This window comes from Monopterus albus, unplaced genomic scaffold (genome assembly GCF_001952655.1).
Source record: "Monopterus albus unplaced genomic scaffold, M_albus_1.0 scaffold112.1, whole genome shotgun sequence".
NCBI classification, from domain to species: Eukaryota; Metazoa; Chordata; class Actinopteri; order Synbranchiformes; family Synbranchidae; genus Monopterus; species Monopterus albus.
Window position 1 is genome coordinate 165,922 of NW_018127992.1, and position 22,095 is coordinate 188,016.

Here is a 22,095-nt window from a genome sequence, read left to right on the forward strand (position 1 = left end):
TTTCTTATCCATAATTTGTTACAAACTTTATTGCTGGGCATGTTGACATGTGTGCATGAAGTTAGGCGTTTGAACAAATTAAAGATTAACTATCTTCACAGAAGACAAGGCAGCTCAGCCTAATGGTTCCTGTAGCTGAAGTGAACGAAGAAGGTCCTGATCTCTTTGGGTGAGATGGTTACAGTGAAAGCTTCATCTCTACTTGTCCACCATCTTTTGTTCTCTGAAGTAAAAAAAAAACAACACACACACACATGCAAAAACAGTATGTAAAGAAATGAGGATATGGTTTCACCCACTGTACATATTAATCTGTTTTTTAAAAACCACCTTTCCTAAACAGCAACATCTGGTGTAACTTTTAATTCCTGAGAGGAGGCTTTCTGTTGTCCTCGTTTCTTCTGGTTACAATAAACAAAGCCTTACTTGTTTCTGCGTTGTCTGCTGTCTTCCATTTCCACCTCTGCAGACTGGTGATATCCCAGGTTCCTGTGAGAGAACGCTCCTGCATCACTTTTACTTCTCCTATGCCCTGCAGAACATCCTGTGCACACAGGAAAAGAAAACTATCTGGTAAATTCAGTTCTAAAATTATGAAAAACTAAGGATTCTCTCCTATAATAATAATAATAATATGAAGACATTAACATGTTGGGATTACATTGTATTTTTATCAGTACCTTCATGTTTATGGTGACTGGCTTCGAAAGCTCAGGGTCTTCTCCCTCCTCAAAGAGATGCATGAGTCTCAGGAGGACCCGATCATAGTCCGGCTCTGAGTGCAGGTCCACACCTAGATGGATGTCAGAGACAAAAACACATTTCACATGTTTTACAGTACATTTGTTTACTCAGGAACTGATTTTCATGTGCCTAGTATGTGCTGACCTGAGTGTATCTGGCTGAGGTGAACATCATGATTAGCGCTGTAGTTCCAGCCAGGGATACTGAGGCTGAGCAGGTGGAGGTTGGACGGGAGGACGACTGCACGCACAGGAGAATTGCTTCTACGCTCCTTTTCCTGCCAGGGCCCCTCTACATGTATAAAAGTTTAGGAAACCTGGTTTACTGACACAAACTACACAGTAGTGAAGTCATCAAGATGCTCACCTGCTTGTGTTCTTTATTTTGCACTTGTGAACATTATAATTTAGTTTGATACAACATGGACTTTGTCTCCTCTTGATGTTTTTTGTGTTTGCTATTAGTTGTAGCAGTTTTTTTTTTTGGTCTTGCAGTACTCACGGTGCTGGTCTATAGGCATGATGACGGGCCTGTGTTGCAGCTCTATTGCCTCACGCTGGTAAAGCATGGAGGTGGCACTGATGGAACCCAACATCATCCACAGGGTAGGCCTGACTACTGAGCTGTCATTGAGGGTGAGGTTGTAGCCGAGGTTCCAGGGTAAGTTGTTCCAAAGACGTCGATGGAGCATGACCTGAAAAATACAAAGGACGTTACCGTGTCTCTGTGTGAGCAGATGCTAAGTGAGTGTGACTTTTGTTTTACCTCTAGTTGTCCCTCAGCTGGGCTGGACACACCGTGAGCTCTGTCGCTGACAAGGACCAGTCTGCTGATGTCATCCTCAATGTAGGCTGTCCGAACCATGGGGAAGTAGTTCTGCAAAATGCATGTTGTATATAGATTACTCTACGCATTCTAGTAAATGTCTAAATCTCAGCACTTTATGTAAACGTACTCTTGCTAAAGTGTTGTTAGTGAACTTCCTGTATGGCCTCTTCATCATCTGGTAGCCATTGTCATCTGTGTACAGGGTCCTGTTGTTCTTCAAGGAGGAGCTGGTCCTGAGAATGACCTCTGTGTTGAGATGGAGGGGGCCCAGCGAGTAGGTTTGCTCCAGTCTGTGACACCGCACTTTGGTCCCAGGGTATTCTGGGACACGGGTGATGATTGAGTAAGTGTAGTCTTTATCACCTTCCTCTCTAGAAGACAGAATGTGTCAAACTGTATGAGGAGCAGAATAACTCAGATAAAGAAAGCACCAAAGTACAAAGTTCCTTGTATCTACCTATAGAAGAATTGCCTGATCTCAGACACAATCTTCCCAGGAATAATCTCCATTTGCACGGCCTTGTAGGCCCGCACAGCTGAGCTATTGGCACTGAAGATGTAGTTATCAGAGATGGGCCCCGCTTTTACATCCCCATTTGCATGGTACTCCCAGAAATCCTGAGTCATCATTACTTTCCTTTCTCCCTGGCTATCGAGGATGAAAGAGAAATCAATGGTCAGAGAGTTATATTAGGACAAGAGAAAAGCATGAGCAACAACATGTGCACAAAACATTACAGTGTGTTATATAGAGCAAATGCTACTTCAATACAACACAAGTCATGTGAGGTTTACACTTACAGATCAGTAATGCTGTGCAGTAGATTTGTGTCCTGGTCAAACATGAGCTCGTAACAGTCATTCAGAACAGGCAGAAGCCCCCTCCCTGTTTTTGTCCCGGCTTGGACATTGCGTCTTTCAAACAAAATCTCTTCAGGTTCATAAGTCCAGCTACACTCAGAGCTCCCAGAACAAGGCTTCTCAGAGAACTTAATTAAGTACTTCCTGTGCTGAAGACCCCCAAGTTCCACCACAAAGAAAAGGTCATAGGTCACATCGGACTGTGCTGACCTCTGGATCTGTAACAGAGAGGGAGACATATGTCATTTTATGAGATTGATTCTGAAACGCAAAACAAATTAATTTACACAAGACTAACATGTATACAGTAAATACTTGTTACTGTACAGCTTTAAAATGATCGGTTTTATATAAAAGACAGTTGATGAAATTTTCAATTATCCATCACTGCAATCTATAAATTTAGTAATACGGTAAATGCTCTCAGGTTTTAGCTGCGATAGCTTTACTTGGTCTGGTATGACCAGAAGCTTATGGAAGCTAATGTTAGCAAACTTGCACCGATATTTACTGTGTATGTGACTTTATGACTCATCTCTAGTTAATAATTATTACCTGTGCAGGCAGTGGCTGTCCCTCCTCATCAAAAACAGCTGCATTTGGCAGTGTTACTGTTAAGCTGATGATAGTGGTGATGTTCCATGCTAAAGGGTTGTAAACAACAACATGTTGCTCCAGAGCCTGTTGAACACCTGTCAAGAATAGATTAATTACCATTTAATTATTTGGATACCAGGAGCATTCACAGCTATCATCCTGCTGGGGAAAAAAAAAAACCTTGTCTGTGGTAGTGGCTGCTCGGGATGCTAGGTCTGTCAAGGTTGTGAGGCAGCAGAAAGAGTGCAGCCAGAAGCTCCTCCACTCCCATCATGGCCTGCAGGAGATGCTGCAAGTACATGTCTGCCACCTTAGGAGATTCAGTGCCAGTGATGCCATCATGGTGTTGCACCTAAAATACACAAACTAAATAACATTTTGTGTCCAAATCAGGCAGTGTTTATGATAACTTCAAGGTGTTCTTTTATTACAAAGGACAGTTTATTTTGACAGTTTACCTCAGAGACAGCCCAGCGAAGTGCCCTCAGTTTGTCCATGGCCCAGTCTTTAGCTACAGGCCCATCAGGGAAGCTGATTCGGTACTGGGTGAAAAGAGTCTCTGCAGAGTGCAGCTGGGAACTGGCCTGTCGTGCTACCCCTTTCAAAACATTTCGGGAGGCATAAAACCCGGTCCATGCCTGGTAGGGCTCTAAGCAATAAAACACATTAGCCAGAAAATGATATCAACACGAAGATTGCACCTGATAGTGCCTCCTTTTAATGTGAGCTTTATAATTCAGTATGATTTAGGAAACAGATTCTCACCAGTGGAATATGGCAGAAAATCATCACTCTCGCGGACTTCCCATGTAAGATTTGATTGGTAGATGGCTTGGAAGTATTCACTTAAAGTAGCATACTGGACTGTCACCCCCAACTCTTTACTGTTCTGGTTAATGTACTTCATTAATGGATCCATATTGTTGAACTGCACTGATGAGTTGTAAAACTGTTTGTCACAGCCCTGAAACGCAAAGATCGAATGCACATTATAAGATAAATATTTTCTAAATAAATGTACTTTGTGTATGTATGCATCCTGAAAATGTGTATCTCAAAATAAAATCCTTTTCATAAAGCTACCCCTGATGTTTGTTCCAGTGCTTCTAAACTTGTAAATTAAGCCCTCTATGTAACAAAGGGACCCAGAATGCAACACTGTCTGCTCACCCATGGCCAGAGCACATGGTTGGTTCTAAACCATGCAGCTCTCTGCTTGATGTTCTCCACCATGGTGCGGGCATAGGCATGTACTGTCTCCTTGGTGACAGGCAGGCTCATGTTTGGGTAGACTCCATCTTTAGGTGGGTCTGGGAACAAGGCAACTCCATTCCAATAGAAACCAGAGCTGAGAACAGTTAGAGGATGTGTTTACTGACAGTCTGCAGTTTGCTTACTTAGTAATCCTCTTAATATTGCCCCGGAATGTAGTGAAAGTCTGTAATTTATTTTAATAACCAGCACAAGGATGTCTTGCCTGTTACCAGTTATTTTAGTACAATATCAGTGATTGTAAATACACTAGGATTAAAATACATTGATTCATTACAGAAATACTGAACATTACATAAAGCAACAGAGAATTTAAACATGGAGTACCTATTGGAAAATGGCAGGTGGGAGGGAGTGCAATAGCTAAACTGGTCCATAGTGTGAGTGAAGATCTCTTGAAGGGATTTCAAGGAGGGAGAACCTCGCCAAACAAACTGTAGTTTCTGGAAAAAAGAGAGATAAACCATATCAGGTTGAGGTATACAGATTAAATGACAATGCAAATGTATTCTCCTAATTAAAGTGTATATGAACAACTCAAAAGAAACGTTATCTGGGTTGCCAATATTATGTGGTTTGTCTTTCATATATTGATGTATTTTAGAAACATCCAGCCACAGTAGTATTCAGACTGAGGCATCAGCTAATACCTTGTTTTTCTGCATGGTGTCTTTAAGGTCAAAGTCAATGCGGGAGATGAGGTGGGCATTGAAACCTGCCAGGGCAAACAGGACCGGTGTGGTGGCAGAGGCTCCAAAAGGATCCACATGCCAGGAGAACTGAGGACGCACCCCAAACGTCTCATAGAGGAAGCCATGGCCCTCTGAAACAGTAGGTAGGTTCTTAGTTACCACACAACTCATCAGTGGCACTGAGGACTAAAGGAGCAGGAAATGTTTTAACCTACCTGTCATTTGCAATATCTCATCATATAGATCAGTTACAGCCTCGTCATGCATCACTTGGCCCCCAATAATGAACTCCAGTCTTCCTTCTTTTACGAGCTGTCGTACCTAGAAAGCCAACCAAGCCATTACATGTTAATTATTCACTTTGTAATTAAACCATTTTAAATGTATCACATATTCTCAGAAGAAAATATTTGCTTAAAATACTCATCTTTTCTATCTTTGATTTCACTGAGAATTTGTTGTAATACACTGCTCAAAAAAATAAAGGGAACACAAGGGAAAATAAGACATTCAACTATGTAATGAACAAGGTATTTAATAAGAATATTTCATTCATTCAGATCTAGGATGTCTTATGTTGTGTTCCCTTTATTTTTTTTAGCAGTAGAGTATTTGATCCATCATGTGCTCTTACTTGTTTCTTATGGGTGTCTGTGGCAACAGTGTCCCACCATAGTCGGAAAAACTCCTGCTCTACAGCGATGAACCTGCGGTCTTTAACCTTTGACAGCTCCTCAGTCACACTGGTGTACACATTAGCAGCATAGGCATGCATGCTCTCCTATGGAAAATAGATACTCCAATTCATATTTATGCAGAAAATACACATATCTGCATTCGAAGTCAAAGTAGCATGGTGAAAGGAAGGTGTCGAGCTGCAATCTGCACAGTAAAATGCTTTTCAGTTTAACACAACTAGTAATCTAGGCACAGAAACCTACCTGAATAGTGTACACCCAGCCAACATCCATGTGACTGTGAGGAATTACAAATGTCTGAATTGGCTGGTTTCCGCCTGTCACTCCGTATGAGTAACAGCAACAACAAGCAAACACAATAACGTCAAAAAATATCATCTTTTTAGCCTATAAAAAAAAGTAAAAGCGTGAGAGAAGTTCTAAATTTTTCACCCAGACGTCCGTGTTATTGTTGTGCTATGTCGTATGAATGACGTAACAGATTTACTACGGAAGCCCAATCAGACCAAACCAGCTTGACGACGCTTTTGCAGCGCGCTCTAATAGTATAGGTGACCTTTACCTCGGAAGTAACTATTGTAAACATCGTGTGCATTTGGAGGTGGAAGTGTATCAGCTGGTGTAACAACAATGACAAAAACAAGAACAGCCTTGGTAGTTGGAGGCTTTGTAGCAGTGGTGGCCGCCGCGTTTTATCCCATATTTTTCCACCCGTTGACGCATAAAAACGAGTACAGTAAGTGGCTTAAAGCTTTCCTTCAAAACTCGCTAGTTACATAGTCAGTTTACAATTTAGTGTGTTGCTTCGTGTACAAATGTTAGCATTCTCCTAATGGTTTCCATGTACTGCCAAGATAAATGTTATCTTTACGAAAATAAAGTAAGCTACGTAGGATAATAGTTTTATTGCACCTCCTCTTTTCTTATTTATTTAAGTTAGTGAACTGCGTATTTTATACTCCAGAGATATTCAGTAAAGCTCTTAAGAATAACTAATACCATAGGTTAGCTAACGTTACGTGGCTGTGAGCAAACCAAAACAGTAGCTGTTAGGTAAGTAAGTGAGTAAATAACACAGGTACACAAGTGGCTTCATGTCCAGCAAGTTATATGAACACAACAAGAGTTGTATGGCTAAACCAACTAAGATACCACGACAGGAAACGAGTTTGACTCTAATAACCTTGCACACAATGATGCACTCTTCTTTCTTTGGTAGGAGAAGTCCAGAAGGTTAACCGGGCAGGAATCAACCAGGCAGATGTTCAACCTGTGGGTAAGAACTGCTAGATGTGATGCACAGTGTTTTCAGTGTCAGGCCTGTTCTGATAGTCATCATCTGCAAAATCAGCCAACAAAATACACTGAATTTAAGCTTGTAGGAACCCATTGCACGGTCCTATATATCAAACCACACTCAAGCAGTACTTTAAGCATTGTAAACCATTTGAACTCTTCACACTGTTTAAATAGGTGAGTCGAGAACAGTGGCCACTTTTTGTGTGGAATTCACTGCCTTTTTTGTCTTAAGGGCTGAAGATATGGTCTGATCCATTCAAGCCTGGAGAGAAATGATGACCAGTGACAGCCGACCTTCACCAATTCAAGACATTGATCCTGATGAAGAGTACAACTGGACAGGGGCGCCGCTAGCAGTTTTGGGCCCTATGAAACCATTTGAAGTTGGGCCCTCTACCTGACCCATCTGTGGGCCCCCAAAGTTCGTGGGCCCTTAGAATCGTCCTAACTTACCCCCCCCCAACGGTGCCCGTGCAACTGGAGAACACTTTTTGGATGAGTGCTTGGCATGTGAGTGAGTGAATGTTGTTTACTTTGGTTGTTGAGTGAATCCACAGCTTATAAATAAAATGTAAAACTCTAAAAACCTAGACATTTCTTTTAAGCCTTTTCCATGTCATTTTTCTCTATTAGCCATTACTTGTGTTGAGACATTAAAAGTTAGCAGCTAAGTATGATGTGCATCTGAGAGAAGGGATGTTGTTTCTAGTTTATTTTTATTTACATATTTACTTTAAACAATTTTATTTCAACAAAGTAGTGTACATAACCTTTATACCAAATGAACAATTATAAAAACAAACTACAATGAACAAAAGCACTGGGGGTCATATAAAAAAAAACCTGAAAACTAAATAGTTACATAAAATAAATAAGGCAAAAATAGTATAAAAACATTAAATTGTTTACATGTATTAAGAGTTTTAACAGTATTTTTATTATTAGTTATGGAAATAATGTGTCAAAATTTAAGATGATGTCAGATACTGCCCGTCATTTGTCCACAAGGGGACACCCAAAGCCTATCTGTTAATAGAAACAGCACTAAACTGTGTAATGCTTTTGTTTGTGCATCTTAGAATTCTTGGAAAAACCTTTGTATTTTCAAAAGCAATACCCTGGCATGGAGCTTGTTGGAAAGCATAATAAAATGCAGTGCTTTGTTTACCCGTTTATCCTTTTACAACATTCTCTTTTGACATTTGATTTAGTTGATGTGTGAGTCATGAAAACAGCTCAGCAGATGAGGGACAATGTCCAGTAATGTGTGGGATCATCTTCCAAAATGGAAACAGTGGAGACAGAGTTATTCCAGGACACATCACTCTGTATTATTCTCGCTGTCACGGACAGAGGGTTTAACTGTTGTGTGGCTGTTTAAATGGCATGTGACTAGCTGTGTTTTGCCCATAGGCTGAAAGGACAGGGCAGAGTGCCATGATCGCCTTATTTAAAATCCTACTCAGTGTGATCCAGACTCCCTTTATGAGTCCACGGGTGCTGTGGAAGAAGAGAATTCTGAAACTACCATTTTCCTCCCTATATTTTTGTGGTTTCCTGACATTGACCAGCATCCCCATTCAGAGCTTGGTTCATCAAAGTCCTTTTGGGGGAAAGACAGAACTACAGCATGTGTTTATGGCCCTTCAGAGATGGTTCATTTTTAAAGTTATCCTTAAATCTTTCACTGTCCTCAATGTAGCCTGTACTTTGGGATCATTCGTGAGGCCCACTTCCAGCAAAACTGGCTGCGCAGGCCAGCTACAGCCACTCTCTTTCTCAACCTCCCCCCAGTCAACAAGCCCCACTGTTTATGAGAAGTTGTTATTGTTGGGTTACATTCAGAAACAAGAGAAAACTCAAGAGCCTGGTTGTGCAGAGGCATCCAAAATAAAGAGAGCAAGGGGTGAGGGGGTGGTTAAAGAAAAATGAAAAGAAGAAATTCCTGTCATTCCCTGCTGGTGTTTTCCAGATTCCTCAAGCGACAGCTTCTCGGCCGTGCGAGTGAAGTAAGCGACCAGAGGGGAAATTGAAGCAAAAGGCAAGAGGAAGAGAACCACATTCTTTAGGGGGCGCGTCACCTACACACAGAATAGAAAGACACTCGATCTCTGTTACTTTGCCTGGCGAAGTATGCAACAGGTTGTGCAGCATGGTTCTCAGCTTTTTAGTCTCAACTTGCCATGAATCAGGTTTTGACTCACAGAAACACTTCATGTCAGAGATACACTTTCTCCTTATGTCTGTCTTTTCTGCAGACAGGCTTAAGTCTGTACCGGGCTTTTAGCGTTTTGTGTTGTCTAGTCCTTTTTCTGAATATGTAGCTAGACACCCATCACTGTAACAGTTTCAGAGGGGTCACAGCACACTATAAACCTACATGAACTCAACAGTGTTGCCCCAGCAGCACTTTTACTATCCTACTATTAACCCATCACACAAATCTCTCTCAGCTATTGAGAAGGTTGTGGAGAGTGGTGGCACATTGTCGCTCTGAGCCATTTGTTAGGCATGTGTTCAGGAGCAGTTGATAAATGGCCATGGTTGCTAACTAATTGCCATGGGAACAAGGGTTGATAGACCGAGGGTTAGAGAAAAAGAAAGCATTCGGGAAGGGGCGGGATGGGAGGTAAAATGAGTAGGCGCCTCATTTGAACTATGTCAAATGTGGAAAATAGAAACAGAATATAACAAGTAAGCCAGAAAGAAGAACTAGAGAGAGGTCCAAAGATCCTCTCCGTGACACACTCTGTAATTGAAGACAGAGAATGGTGACATTCATTTCTATTTGAGGAAATGTTACAGCCTAGGAGGGGTTTTTTTTCTGTTGTTTATCAGTACACCAGTAATTAATGAGGTGCACACTCCCCATCAAAGAAAGAAAGATGTCCCCACATTAAGTTGCATTAAACTCTCAGGGCTGTCAACACAAGCATAAAATACAGACCTTAGACGCAGTGGTAGTCCAACATTATAAGAGTTAGCAAATGCAAAATGGAAAAATAGATGGCGGCTACAGTTAGATGAGATTATGTAGAACATCTCCAACAAATCTAGGTAAACAGCTGTCAGTTTAATTAAGAGCAAAAGTTGAATCAAAACTTATGCTATTTGTTAGTACACATTATAGTCCATCTTAAGGCATCAGGATTTGCAATATATACCAAAGTAAGAAAGAAAGATCAAATAAGAGAAACTATTAATCCATTGATTGAGAAAATAACCATCAGTGGCAGCCCCCATTAAAACCAACACAAAAATATTCAGAGAAAAACAACTTTACAGCAACTGACAATCATCTTGATTTCTCCTGAAGTCAGTGAATGAACAAGTCCTTGTGCCATTGAGCCTTTTTAGTATAACAGTTTTTACAAAGTATAGCTTAGAAAGGGGCTTGTTTTACAACATTTGTGAGCTAACACTGGTAGATAAAGTGCTCATGTAGCACTTTGCATTTTGCTCGTCTGTATTGCTGATGTCGTAAAGCAAGTAAACTTAAAGCCAAGTCATAAAAGCATTTACAGCCCATTAAAAGAGCACCCTCCGGTTTAGTGTTGCAGTCCTATAACATTGAAGGACTCTCAATGGACAGTTTTAAAAAAGAATATTAGGAAATGTAGAAGCTGTTTTTCTTCCTTGTGAAAACCTGCTTACCCACAATGCAACTTGTTTCACTTGACTGTATAGATTCTGGTCTGTTTGGCTAGCAGTGGCTAATTTGGCCTCGAGCAAAGATGAGGAACAGGTTGCAGAGGTCTAGTATGATCACTTTTTTCTAATGTCACGCCCCCCTGTTTTTGTTTTTGTTTTTCATGATCAGTCTTGGAGTCTTCAGCTGACTCTAGTGACATCACTTGAGGCAGACCTGTAAATAAACTTTAGGCCGAGAAGTACATCATACAAAACCTAATGCGGTACAGAACTGATGTTATACATGTTTTTTATATATATTTGTATAGTTATGCACAGATGCAGATGATCACTTAAAGACAAATTCAGCACAGTGCAAACACACACTCACACACACAGTAGGTTTTCTGTCACAAAACAAGCAAGCGTGTACATTTCACATCTTAAACACACCACATAGCCTTGTAAAACCATTTACAGGAGTGCTCTCTGCACTCTGGGGTCAGCGGGCGCACGGCTTTGGAAACAGGTAGCGTTAAGCCTGAAGCAGTGTCTAGGATAAAAGACACCGGCCAGGCTCACAGCAGGCAGGCGAGGTGAGCTCTCTCAGTGACGGTGTGGTCTGGAGTAAGCTAGTGTTACATTTAGTGTGTACGTGAGTGTATGCGCCTATGTGTCATTCAGGAAAGAAAGGGAAGAAGTTCAGCTAGGAGAAACCCAATATCCCCTGGAGACTAAACTGTGGTTGTGGAATTTACTGGAACTCCAAACATCATGTGTGCTTTTGTATTATGTTCATGTTTGCTCAAAGTAGAACCACAAATAGATAATTATGGTTTGTGTTAGCGTGCATCTCCGTTCCCCAGTCATCAATGCATTGCAGTTCATTGCTGCAGCATGTCAGTTCAAGCTGTGTGTATTTCTTATACATATCTTATATATATGTTAGCATATCTTACCATGGTAACATTCCAAACTAAGAATCATGGGAAATATCACACCTACTGACATTTAGCATGTTAGCAATGTCATTGTGAGTATGTTAGCATGTGGATACTAGCAATCAGCTCAAATCACATTTTCAATTATTTCTGCTTGATCAGTAGGTTTTGTTGTATTCTCATTTACTGTAATTTTATAGCGACAGACATCTGAAGAGCTGGGCAGAGTGTGGCGCAGCTTTAACGACTTAGCCTTATATAGAGTATTTCATCATTCTGCGAGCGTGTGTGTGTGTTATCTTTTAAAGTACTTTCCTCAGGAAATTATTGATTAACTAACTTCTAAAGCCACAAGTCTGTTGCCCATATGACCAGAACAGCAGCAAGCTGAAAACTTCATACTAACAGCAAAACTAGGATTTTCAGCCTGTTTTTCATTACTTTTAAGTGCCATTACAAAAAGATGCAGCTTTATATAGTAAATCACTGCAAAAACACTCCACAGAAAAGTGTTAAAATTAAAGGAACAACAGGCAGCCACTGAATGTTATTAAGCAACACCTCTGAATAAGGTGAGTAGGAAATTCTTAAGGAGTGCCAAAAGCCTGTCGCGTGACACAAATCCACATATGGACCTGTGGAGAAAATGTTTAAGCAATTAGTTGGAGTTTAAGGCTGGAAAAAATTATTTCCTCCAGCTTTTTTTTTTTTAAGTGGAGAGGAAAATCTTTGTTATGGACAGACCTCATCATGGAGACCATCTTTTCCTTTTTTAACATGTTTGCCCATGTTCCACTGATTCTATGGAACCAAATGTTGAAAACCGCAATTACATTTAAGTCATAACTGTCTGATTAACAGACAACCACACACACTCACACGCGTACTGAAATATTGTCACACGTCCCAGACACACAGCATTACAGCACCGCTATCTGAGCCCATGCAAGCCTCAGCTGTCACTCACATTATATAGCAGGTTTCCGTCTTATGGCCCCATTATAATCTTAAACATTTCTTATGCACTAAAACAGCAGGTCGGCTGTTGATTTAGGCAAGGTTACTGACGAAGAGGCCCAGAGCTGTAAGCAATCATGTTGCTCTTCCAGACCTCTCAGAAAGACCGAGAACAGAATGGAGCAGAAAGTGAGGTAAAGTGATTTATAATGCACCTTAATACATAACACATTCATTTGTGAAAATAAGTCTGCGGCCTATCAAAGCCATCACGTACATTAGAAACTCATGAAAAGCTCTTTACACTACTTTTTTATGCCCGATGGGCCAGTTTTAATTCATATTTCCTGGCAAAGGGCTTCACTCCCCCGCAGTCTGAGGGAATGTAACAAAATAAATAGTTTAACCCCGTGATAGCATTTAAAACTCACACTGTAGTGAACAATGCAGAAGGTATGCAGTTTCACAGAACCGTTTACCAAAAAAAGATTGATAAAAATGTGTAATTTTATGGTCTGATGTGACACACAGAGTCTAGTTTTAGTTGGACTCGGTGTGCAAGTGGACTGAATGATTCACTGTGTTGAAAATACTTGGTGTTCTGCTATTTTAATGCTGCAAGATGGACTGGATCCTGTTATTAGTGGTTTACATACAGAGCAAATTGATTCAGTAAGTCGAACCTGTATCCTATGGCATACCTCTATAAAGTGGAATTGATTTAATGGACATGCAGCATCCGCAGTGGCACGTGATGAGTCGTATTCGGTGTGTATTTTCATTGTAGTGTAAATGTGGTGAGGGTGAGCAGACACAATCTGCCTTTCTGTTTCTCCTGGGTTTTCATTAGGGCCTCGTAGATGACAACTGAATATATGACTTGGCTTGGGACGTGAATTCTGGGAAAGTCACGGAATTTTGGACAAGTTGATAGAACACAGCCTGTCCGCTTTTGGCTTGTTCCTCACCGAGGAGGAGAAATCCTGCTGCAGTGTGTGTTTGTGTGTGATGGCGGACCTTAAGGACATCCTTAGGGAGCTGACCCAGAACAGTGACAGATTTACAGGACATCGCCAGGCAGGGAGGCTCTCGTGTGGCTAATATTAAGCAGACACCAGAATCTCTCTGTTCATTAGAGCAGATTTCACACAACCTAATAATGCTGATGTAGTCTGTAATCTGTATTTCTGCCTCGATAGGAAATCTACTGTATCTGTTCAAGGCATGTTGTTAAGGCTCTTATGTAAGAAGGAATCATTCAGTCACTTGTGGCTTCTGGATTTTTTGCAGATGAGCAACATGCAAAGTAGTTTCAGTATTTCCTTTATACTATTCCATGACAGAATGTTCTAATGGTTTCACATTATTTCTTACAGAACTGGAGACTTGATACAAATTTAAGGCACTGACTGATGTGAGGTCTGACTCCCTAAAGATTCGTCCTCATCTGAGACTTCAAAATCCTGTCGGCATCACGTGTCAGTCAGGAAATTAAAACTTCACGTCTGGTCTCATATGGGCTTATCCTTTAAGGCTTCAAATTTAGGATTTGACTGGACATGTTAATAAGGAATTGAGACTTAACTTGTAGCTTTCACTGTTACAAGACTTAAGCCTTAACTTGTCTCAAATGACTTGTGACTGAACTTGGACACCTAAGAATCTGAGACATGACCCGCGGTTACAGGAGATGACTTGGACTTGACTTGAAAAACTTTAACTAAGACCAAGTCAAATCAAAAGTAAATTGAGTCCAATTTAAATCTAAAGTCTTAAATGAAGTCAGTCATGCAAAGTCTTAACTCAAGTCTAACTCACTTAAGTTCAAATTAAGGACTTGAGATCCGACTTGAAACTCGCTTTCTCAAAACTTAAAGAGACTGCACTGGAATACTTGCTCTTACAATTACTTAAACGTAGATTTGGATTAGTTTAAAATCATGTTCACTTGATTGCTAGGCCATGAGAACTGACATGGATTGGCCTAAAAAAACTTGCCTTTAAAGACTTGAAACTCAGTATTAGGAAACGAGACTTTTCTTGAGCATTCAGTCATGATTTCTACGTGTCCATAAGGACTGTAGATTTGCCATTAATAGACTTAATCGACTTGTACTGAATGTCTTAGCCTTGTCTGGAAGATTTGCATGTTGACTGGACATGTCCTTAAGACTTAAGATTTTGTGTCACAAGATTTGTGACTTGTTCTTAATGTCTTGAGACCTCAAATACTCAAAAATAGCTGCTTGTCTTAAATTTAAGGACAGTGTCCTAAATGTCAAGTTAAGATTATGGATATGGTATTATTGTATCCTTTTGAATTGATCTAAAGCCTTGGAAAGGATTGTCTTTCCACAACTACTCTAGAACTTCATTATTTCCTACATTTGTTCCCCTCAGCTGTATGTGCAGTGGAGGGTCAAAAATAAACCTTGGTCATGTCATGTGCATAACCCTAAACCTAAACCTAACCACAGGATTAAATAGCACCCATATGCAGTGATGTCAGGAAAGTTGCAAAAATGATTGAATTGCATGTGTAAACCTCATCCTCATATTCTGTCCAAAGGGTATACTTTGGCTATATAATGCCATCTACAGAAGAAATCCACCCCAAGATGAAAGCAGAATCGTATCCCACCTGAGCTACAAATGATCTCTCCCTTTGGGCTACGAGCTTACTTACTTTGTGGTCTCGCTTTACCCTGCTCCCTGCTCTACTCACCCATCCATCCCTCCGCTAATGCCCCATTCAGAGAGAGAGAACAAACCACATGTTTCAGGGAGGAATCCTGAACGGGCAGCATCCCAGACCAGAGTACCTCCAACTCTCCTGCCCCCTGGCACCACTTAGCTCTACCCTGTTATTAAGGACAGAGCTGGATGATTTGTGTTGGAACCGAGCCCTTTGCTGGAGTAGGATGGGCGCAGAGGGGGAGAGGCAGAGAGCGGGGGATAGTGGTGGGGAGGTGATGTCATCTCAGGTTGGCACTGGAAGTGGGCCAGGACCTGTGATGGCAAGAATAGTGTTGCCTTTGGGTTTTGGTGCAGGAAAAGACGGATGGAGATGGAATGATGTGGAATATGATGAACAAAAGTGTGTAATTTATATATCTGTTTCATAATGTGGGCACGTACACTAGTGCACGAAGCTTTCAGTGTGTGTGGGTTTGCTCGTCTATGTGGTTGGAAAAGTGTAGGTTTTTATTCTCTTGCATTCTGTCTTTGTTTCACTGTTTCTTTAATGGGTGGATGGTTGAATGAATCATCTGGACAGAGGCTGAGGTATCACTAAGAATGGTTTGGCCAGGGGAGGATAGGTTCAGACAAGAGAGGAGGAAAACCAGCTTGTACTTGTGGCTTCTGGATTCCTAATGCACACTACTGCACAGCGATGTCTGTTTCCCCCTGCTACCTACAGCATATAGTCCGGACACACCGTAGACAGCAAGGGCTAAATCTAACTGTCCAAAGTACTTTATTTCTGTTTAACTTCACATTTGAATGAAGATAAAAAATGCCCCAAATGATCGACCCAGGCAATGTTAACCCCCCTCTTTCTTTTATAAATGTTCTGTATCTGTTGTCTTGTTTTTAATGTCCTGTCTTCTGTCCTGTTAATGTGCTTTTTTGTGTTACAATAAATAAAAAAAAACAAGTTCAGGACCTCACCTGAGACTTAGTTTTTGTCCCTGCAGTAACAAGTTGCTTTTGCAGCAGAAATAACATGATTGTTGCATAAAGATGAAGACTCTCAGCCATCTTTCAGAGGAAGCAATCACATCAACCATAAACGGGCACACAAGCAGTCTAAAATGATGGCCAAGCTAATGGTGACACTTTAATTGGCCATTTGCAATATTTTGCATTGTGAATTTTACTTTCATTCATGCATTTGTTAACGCTACAATATGTGAGATTCAGTGACATCTAGCGGTGCTAGACTGCAGTGTTCAGCAAAGCTTTCATACATCGTGTTCACCAGCCCTCACAGCCTTTTCACAGCGATTACTGTAAATGTTGGACAAATTTAGAACTCAGAAAACAAGTGCAGCTGACCTGACCAAGTAAAAGCTAACGGCGGCTCACTTGACCACAGTGTAATTTTCAAGAAGGCTGGATAAACAGACATTAAAATGTGCAATAATACCATTTTATTAATTAGGCCCATTAGTAAACAGTCAGAAAGACTTTAAATGTTCATCTTGGCCCCTCCAAGCAACTTACTGTAATTGCATGAAAAGACGTGCAACAAAAATTGAACAGCAGCTGGCTTGACCAGGTTTTTGCAATCGACGGCTCACTTGACCGCAGTTAACATGAGAACATCCCATTTCTTTGTATCTTTGCATCTTTGACAATGGAGAGTTACCATCTGTTTCTTGTGCTTAGTTTAACTATGACCCTCCATTTAACAAATTATAGTTCTTATTCACAACAGTGCTTCATTTTGATTCTAACGTTACTTCTTTTTGTCTTCCAACCACCTCCCAATCGAAGCTGCTACTTCCATGTGAAAATTCACGCCAGTAAAACAACATGGTGGCTCAACATGGTGGCCTTAATGATGGGGACCCGCTCCTGTGTGGATATGAAAGGCTCATTCTCAGCTAAAGAACACGCAGTGATTCTTATTTTCTGGTGATTACACATTAATGAAAACAGTTATACATACTCTAGCCCATTGCTGCTAATAAATCCATCTAGATCTTACACAATGCACCTTTAAGCGGTTCCACTGATCCGGTGGCTACTTATACCCACTTCATATATTAACACATTCATTTGAAATGTAAACTGCTAGTGGACTTGCTGTGCACTCTGTGTTATTCCACATATTTATTGCAACTTTTTATTATCTCTGCCTCCAATAATATTTAGATGGAAGAGGACTGATAGGAGCAGAGTTCCAATAACAGAGATTAAGTTCTCTGGGGGTGATTGTGCAGCGTTTTTGAGGAGAGAAGCGTCTGCCCAAGTAAACTTAGCCCAGCGCTGAGGAATTGCACTCTGGAACGTGGTGGTGTAACCGGAGTGCAGGTTTGGGAATAGCCCAAGGGAACTGGGCTCAGTTTTCCAAAAGCCTCTATCTCCAGCGATATGTAGTGTGATTTGAGGAGAGGCAAGGATTGTGTGTGTGTAACGGGGGAAGTGGATGGAAGGCTTACAGAATGGCTAAGTCAGGAAAACAAGTTTCAGGAAACCCTATACCTCACTCTGGCACCAACACAGACGTTCTTTCTTTCTCTTCCTCTGTCTTGCTCTTTCTTTCGGTCTCGCTCTCAGCACGCTTGTCTCACTGTAGCTTTCGTCTTTCTCTGCCTGTCTGTACTGGTGAAATGAGGAGTGAAAGCAACAGCAGTCGGAGAACAATAAAGCAGAAGCTACGCTTGACACATAAAGAAACAGTGATGACCTTGTTGAGATTTCAGACCTCATGCCAAGCATCTCTCGCTTTCTTTATTCACGGCTTTTCATTTCTTTGCTGATTTTTGGTGCTTTTAAAGTACATTTATTTGAAGTATTTTGTAATTTTCAAGAAGACCCTTGAGGTTCAGGCATTAACAAAAAGTACATCCATGTTCTTTATTCTCCATGTTGCTTGGCAGAGAGTGTTCATTTGCGGTCATCATTGTAGGGACTCCTTCCTCACAGTCCTTCCTCACGGTCAGCGTTCAGTTTCACTTTTATGGTCTAGTTCCCTTTCATGCTTTGCAGTAATCTATCTGCTTTTTGCTAAGTATTCCTAGTCTGGCCTGTTTATGGAATCAGTTAAGTGACTGGATTGTTTAGTGAATTTGCTTCCCATGTTCTTTAATGTTTTTGCTTGGACACTTTTTGAATCCTGTTTAGTTTCCTGAGTTTTTTTTTTTAGCTTAAGAGTGTTGCCTAAATCTCTCTGGTGGCTGGTTGCAGAATAGATCATTTTGTGCTGGACAAGTAGGGTACATAGAGTTTTGGAATTTTTTATTTTTTTTTGCTAACATGGCTACCATGTACTGTCAAAAATTACACTGGTGAGTGTGTAAAACCAAAACATTTGGCTGAAAGACTCTAAAAAAACACCTTAGAGTTGAGGAAAACTGCAGAGTTGGGTTATAATTTTCTGGCGGTTCATCATGATGAGACACCGCTTTACATATACTGTAGCCATTTAATCCACTAATAATGTAGCATTTTAATAATAGCAGATTTAAATATCTTTTATTTCCTGGGGTTGTGGTTCTCGAGGCTCTTATTAAGATGAAGCTTTTTTCCAGCAATTTGACCCATCAAATCAAGAACTTTTTCCTAAGAGCAACTATCTTTGAAGCACATCAGCCCTTGTGCAGTGTACACTTAATGCATGTGTCTGGAATATTAGTCAAAAAAAGGCAACTAGATGGAGTAATATAATGTCTGTGTATTCACTTATACTGTAATATATTTAGATGGTTATTTATTTTGTGAGTTTGAGCCAATGAACATGCTTCTGATGATTCTTCTCTAGTTTTTCTTGTACATTATAAATGTGCTAAATGTGATCATTTCCTGTTAATTTTGACACGCCCCTCAAAAATAAACAAAAAACATGTTTTTGCAATTCATACACATGGACGCCATGAGCCCTGCAGGACTTTATCTGTAAGCTGCAGTTAAAACATGATGCTACCACAGTTTGCAATCTGTGTCCTGAAATCCCTTTTGTAAACAGTACACAGATCTCCAAGTCCATAGGATATTAGTTGATGACATAAATATTCATGTCCCTTGTGTCCTAATACTTATGTCTGCACTTTGGATTTTTTTTTTTTTTATTCAGTTTTGCCTAAATTTTTCCACTCTGACTCAGGCTATTAAACATCCCGTCCTCTTTTTTTTTTTTTCTTTCTTTCTCTAATTTCCTGTCTCATCTTTCTCTCTCTCTCCTCTATAAGTTCTCTCATCTCTCCATCAGTTCAGTTAAAGGGTGCTTTGTATGTCATCAGACCACTAATGTACATCTCACTGTTTCTTTCCTTTTCTCACACTCTCTCCTCCTCTACCTCTCAAGTACACACTCCTCCTGCCTGTTCTTCTTTATCTTATCCCTTTTCCACTGAGCTCCTGTCTCTGTCACCCCCTCCCCTTCCTTTTACAAAAACACTTTCCACTGCTTTTCCGCTCCTTTCTCTATCTTTTCTCCCTATTTCCCCCCTCTTTTTTCCACATTTCTAGACCCCTCAGCGTACCTCCTACAACAAACACCTACTTATAATTCACCCCAATCAGCCCTGTTCCCTTTTTCCATTTTCCATTTGTTTTAGCCATCTTTTTTTTTTTTTTTTTACAATTAGTCTTCTTCTCCCGACACCTCATTTTCTCTTTCTCTTTCTGTTTTCCTCTATCTATCATTATCAGCCTCTCTTTCCGTGTCTCCATCTTATCAGCTTGTCCTCTCCGTCAGGCCTGCCTGCAGGCATCGACGGCACAGGGCCACTGCCTCGGGCTCTGTGTGTGTCTGTGCTAGGCTGATTGGCACAGTGCCCGGCCCTGCCTCCTATGGTGAAACTCACTCCTTTTCTTCTTAGCAGGCTGGACTCCTGCCCAGACTGCCCTCATACATGCACTCACAGACACAGGCATGCAAACACACTCACAGATAGCCTGACTGGCACACAGATGTGAGACAGTAATACACACACACACACACAGATAAATTTGTTGAAAAGCCAGAAAGCAGAAAAATCACCTCTTGTGTGTCTGTCTGTTGACTCTTATGTATCCTGTGTGCATATAGTTGGGTTTGTTTGACTGTAGACGTATTGTGCTTACAGTGTGTATATGTGAGGACTTGAACGTTTCCTTGGCAGCCGGTGTGTTTATTCACACACGATGACCTTGGCTTCCACTAACTCTCTGCAAATTGATGTGTATATTATTCAGTTTCTGGCGTTTGCATTAGATTGAATCATATATACAAAAACCTTTTCTCCTTCACAATAAAGGAGAATTTCACATGCAAAATAACTGTTTGTGAATCTAAGTGTTACTTTCCGATATTACTTATCTCCTTATCTAACTTATTTTTGACTTTGGAAACAGCTGTTTTAGAAAACAATCTCACCTAAGAGATCAGTTAGTAGCTGCTTTCAACCATAACACATGATCTTCAGCAGCAGATAGTTTGCCCAGCTGTTACAGATGTTTAAATTTACATTTATTATCTTAAGAGCTTCAATCCAAAATGTACTCATGGCCTTGGAAACATTTAACTTGTAATATGGGGCCTCCTACATTTCCCAGAAGGCCTTTGCAAAGAGAATTGGCACAGGAAGTACAGGTGCAGGTATGATAGTCAAAGTCTTTCCAGTTTTGTGGTTGGATTTTGTTTAAATTGAGGGTTTTGTCAGTGGAAAAAAACGTTTCTGCCTCTGACTAGAAATATTGTGATGTGAGGTGATGTATTGTGCAGTGACAGTATCTGACAGTGTAGGAAGGTGACATTTTCCCTTACGTTACATGTTTTGACAGGTTTAAAAGAGTGGATTTTTCCTTCATCCATGTAGAAGTCAGTCTTCTGGCACGTCTCTCATAACCATGTCTATCTTTCCATGTCATGGTCAGCTAGTGAGTGGCTGTTGGCCCATACCTGCTGCTTTAGGTCTTTCTTTGAGCAAGGCTGTAAAGTGCCTTGTTGTTGCTTTGTCTGTCTTTTCCTCCTTTTGTGTTGCCATCTTTGAATGACTCTTTTTCACTCCCTACTCATTTATGGCTCCTTTGCATTGGAAGAACAAGATCGATCAGACCATTTGTCCCAGATCCTTTCCCCAGATGTAATGCAAATAAAGGCCTGGCTTGGCCACTAGCAACCCCGGCCGTTCATGCCCTGACACTTGGATGCCGGCTTCTCTGTGGTTTCAGCCAATGAGCTCAGCCATCTTGAAAATAACAGCAGTGACATCACTGTTTTGGCCCAACACAGCTTCCACCCAGTCAGGAGTCAGAGGTAACCCATAGCAAAGTGAGGAAGGAGCTAAAAATGAATGGAAAGAAAAAGAGAAAGAGGGGAATGAACGGAAGATGGTTTTTATTTAAAGGTAATAATGTTGGTTTATAGGGAAATGAAGGAGAAGTACAGGGTGAGGCTGGTCTGAGTACAGACAGCGAAGACACATAGACACATTTTTCTGTTGACCTCAAATGATGTTGTGACTCACTCCTTGTCTGACTCTTGCGACTTTTAACTGTCATTGGCGTGGTTTTGTTTTGAGATCTGTGAGGTTTTGTGTTTTGTTTTTTTTCATCACACCGCCTCATGTTGTTCGCATGACCTTTCAACATTGACCTGTGTAGGAGGTGCACTCGAAAAAAACTTGTTTATAGGCCACTAATATACCGAATGAGGTTCCGAGAAACTATTATTGCTGTATAAAGAGAACACCTGAGGGACTAGATAGAACATACACCTGAGGAAATACCATCAAGTACAGTTTATTATCTATCAATGTGATCATTTCAAAACCAGGAAACCGCAGCATCAGGACCAAATGAGCAAAGTATGTGCATATTAAATACTTTAATTAGATCAAGAAAAAGCCAGCCGTAATGTTTTTG

The 22,095-nt window shown here is 40.7% G+C and overlaps 2 protein-coding genes across 2 annotated transcripts; one reads left to right on the forward strand and one right to left on the reverse strand.

The window, feature by feature from the left end:
• Nucleotides 1-6: 6 nt before the first annotated feature.
• On the reverse strand, nt 7-6,156 carry man2b2 (mannosidase, alpha, class 2B, member 2). Its single transcript, XM_020611321.1, has 19 exons — nt 5,936-6,156; nt 5,629-5,775; nt 5,210-5,315; nt 4,953-5,125; nt 4,630-4,745; nt 4,201-4,378; nt 3,796-3,994; nt 3,489-3,679; nt 3,211-3,382; nt 2,989-3,125; nt 2,374-2,651; nt 2,030-2,221; nt 1,700-1,943; nt 1,510-1,620; nt 1,246-1,438; nt 889-1,035; nt 681-793; nt 427-544; nt 7-223 (listed from the first exon to the last, which is right to left on the reverse strand). The coding sequence occupies exons 1-19, from the start codon at nt 6,068-6,070 to the stop codon at nt 120-122; spliced, it is 3,054 nt and encodes a 1,017-aa protein (XP_020466977.1). The 5' UTR covers nt 6,071-6,156; the 3' UTR covers nt 7-119.
• A 74-nt stretch (nt 6,157-6,230) lies between these two features.
• Nucleotides 6,231-8,153, forward strand: smim20 (small integral membrane protein 20). The gene is made up of 3 exons (XM_020611326.1): nt 6,231-6,428; nt 6,912-6,968; nt 7,224-8,153. The coding sequence occupies exons 1-3, from the start codon at nt 6,323-6,325 to the stop codon at nt 7,265-7,267; spliced, it is 207 nt and encodes a 68-aa protein (XP_020466982.1). The 5' UTR covers nt 6,231-6,322; the 3' UTR covers nt 7,268-8,153.
• Nucleotides 8,154-22,095: the final 13,942 nt, after the last annotated feature.

What these genes read in the sequence shown, in the direction of transcription:
- man2b2 (XM_020611321.1), bottom strand. Translation starts at nt 6,070, where the DNA reads ATGATATTTTTTGACGTTATTGTGTTTGCTTGTTGTTGCTGTTACTCA. An exon ending in CAGACACCCATAAGAAACAA is followed by an intron (nt 5,316 to 5,628) that starts GTAAGAGCACAT and finishes TTGGCTTTCTAG; the next exon opens with GTACGACAGCTCGTAAAAGA. An exon ending in GACAGCCACTGCCTGCACAG is followed by an intron (nt 2,652 to 2,988) that starts GTAATAATTATT and finishes TCTCTGTTACAG; the next exon opens with ATCCAGAGGTCAGCACAGTC.
- smim20 (XM_020611326.1), top strand. Translation starts at nt 6,323, where the DNA reads ATGACAAAAACAAGAACAGCCTTGGTAGTTGGAGGCTTTGTAGCAGTG. An exon ending in GACGCATAAAAACGAGTACA is followed by an intron (nt 6,429 to 6,911) that starts GTAAGTGGCTTA and finishes TTTCTTTGGTAG; the next exon opens with GAGAAGTCCAGAAGGTTAAC. An exon ending in GGCAGATGTTCAACCTGTGG is followed by an intron (nt 6,969 to 7,223) that starts GTAAGAACTGCT and finishes TTTTGTCTTAAG; the next exon opens with GGCTGAAGATATGGTCTGAT.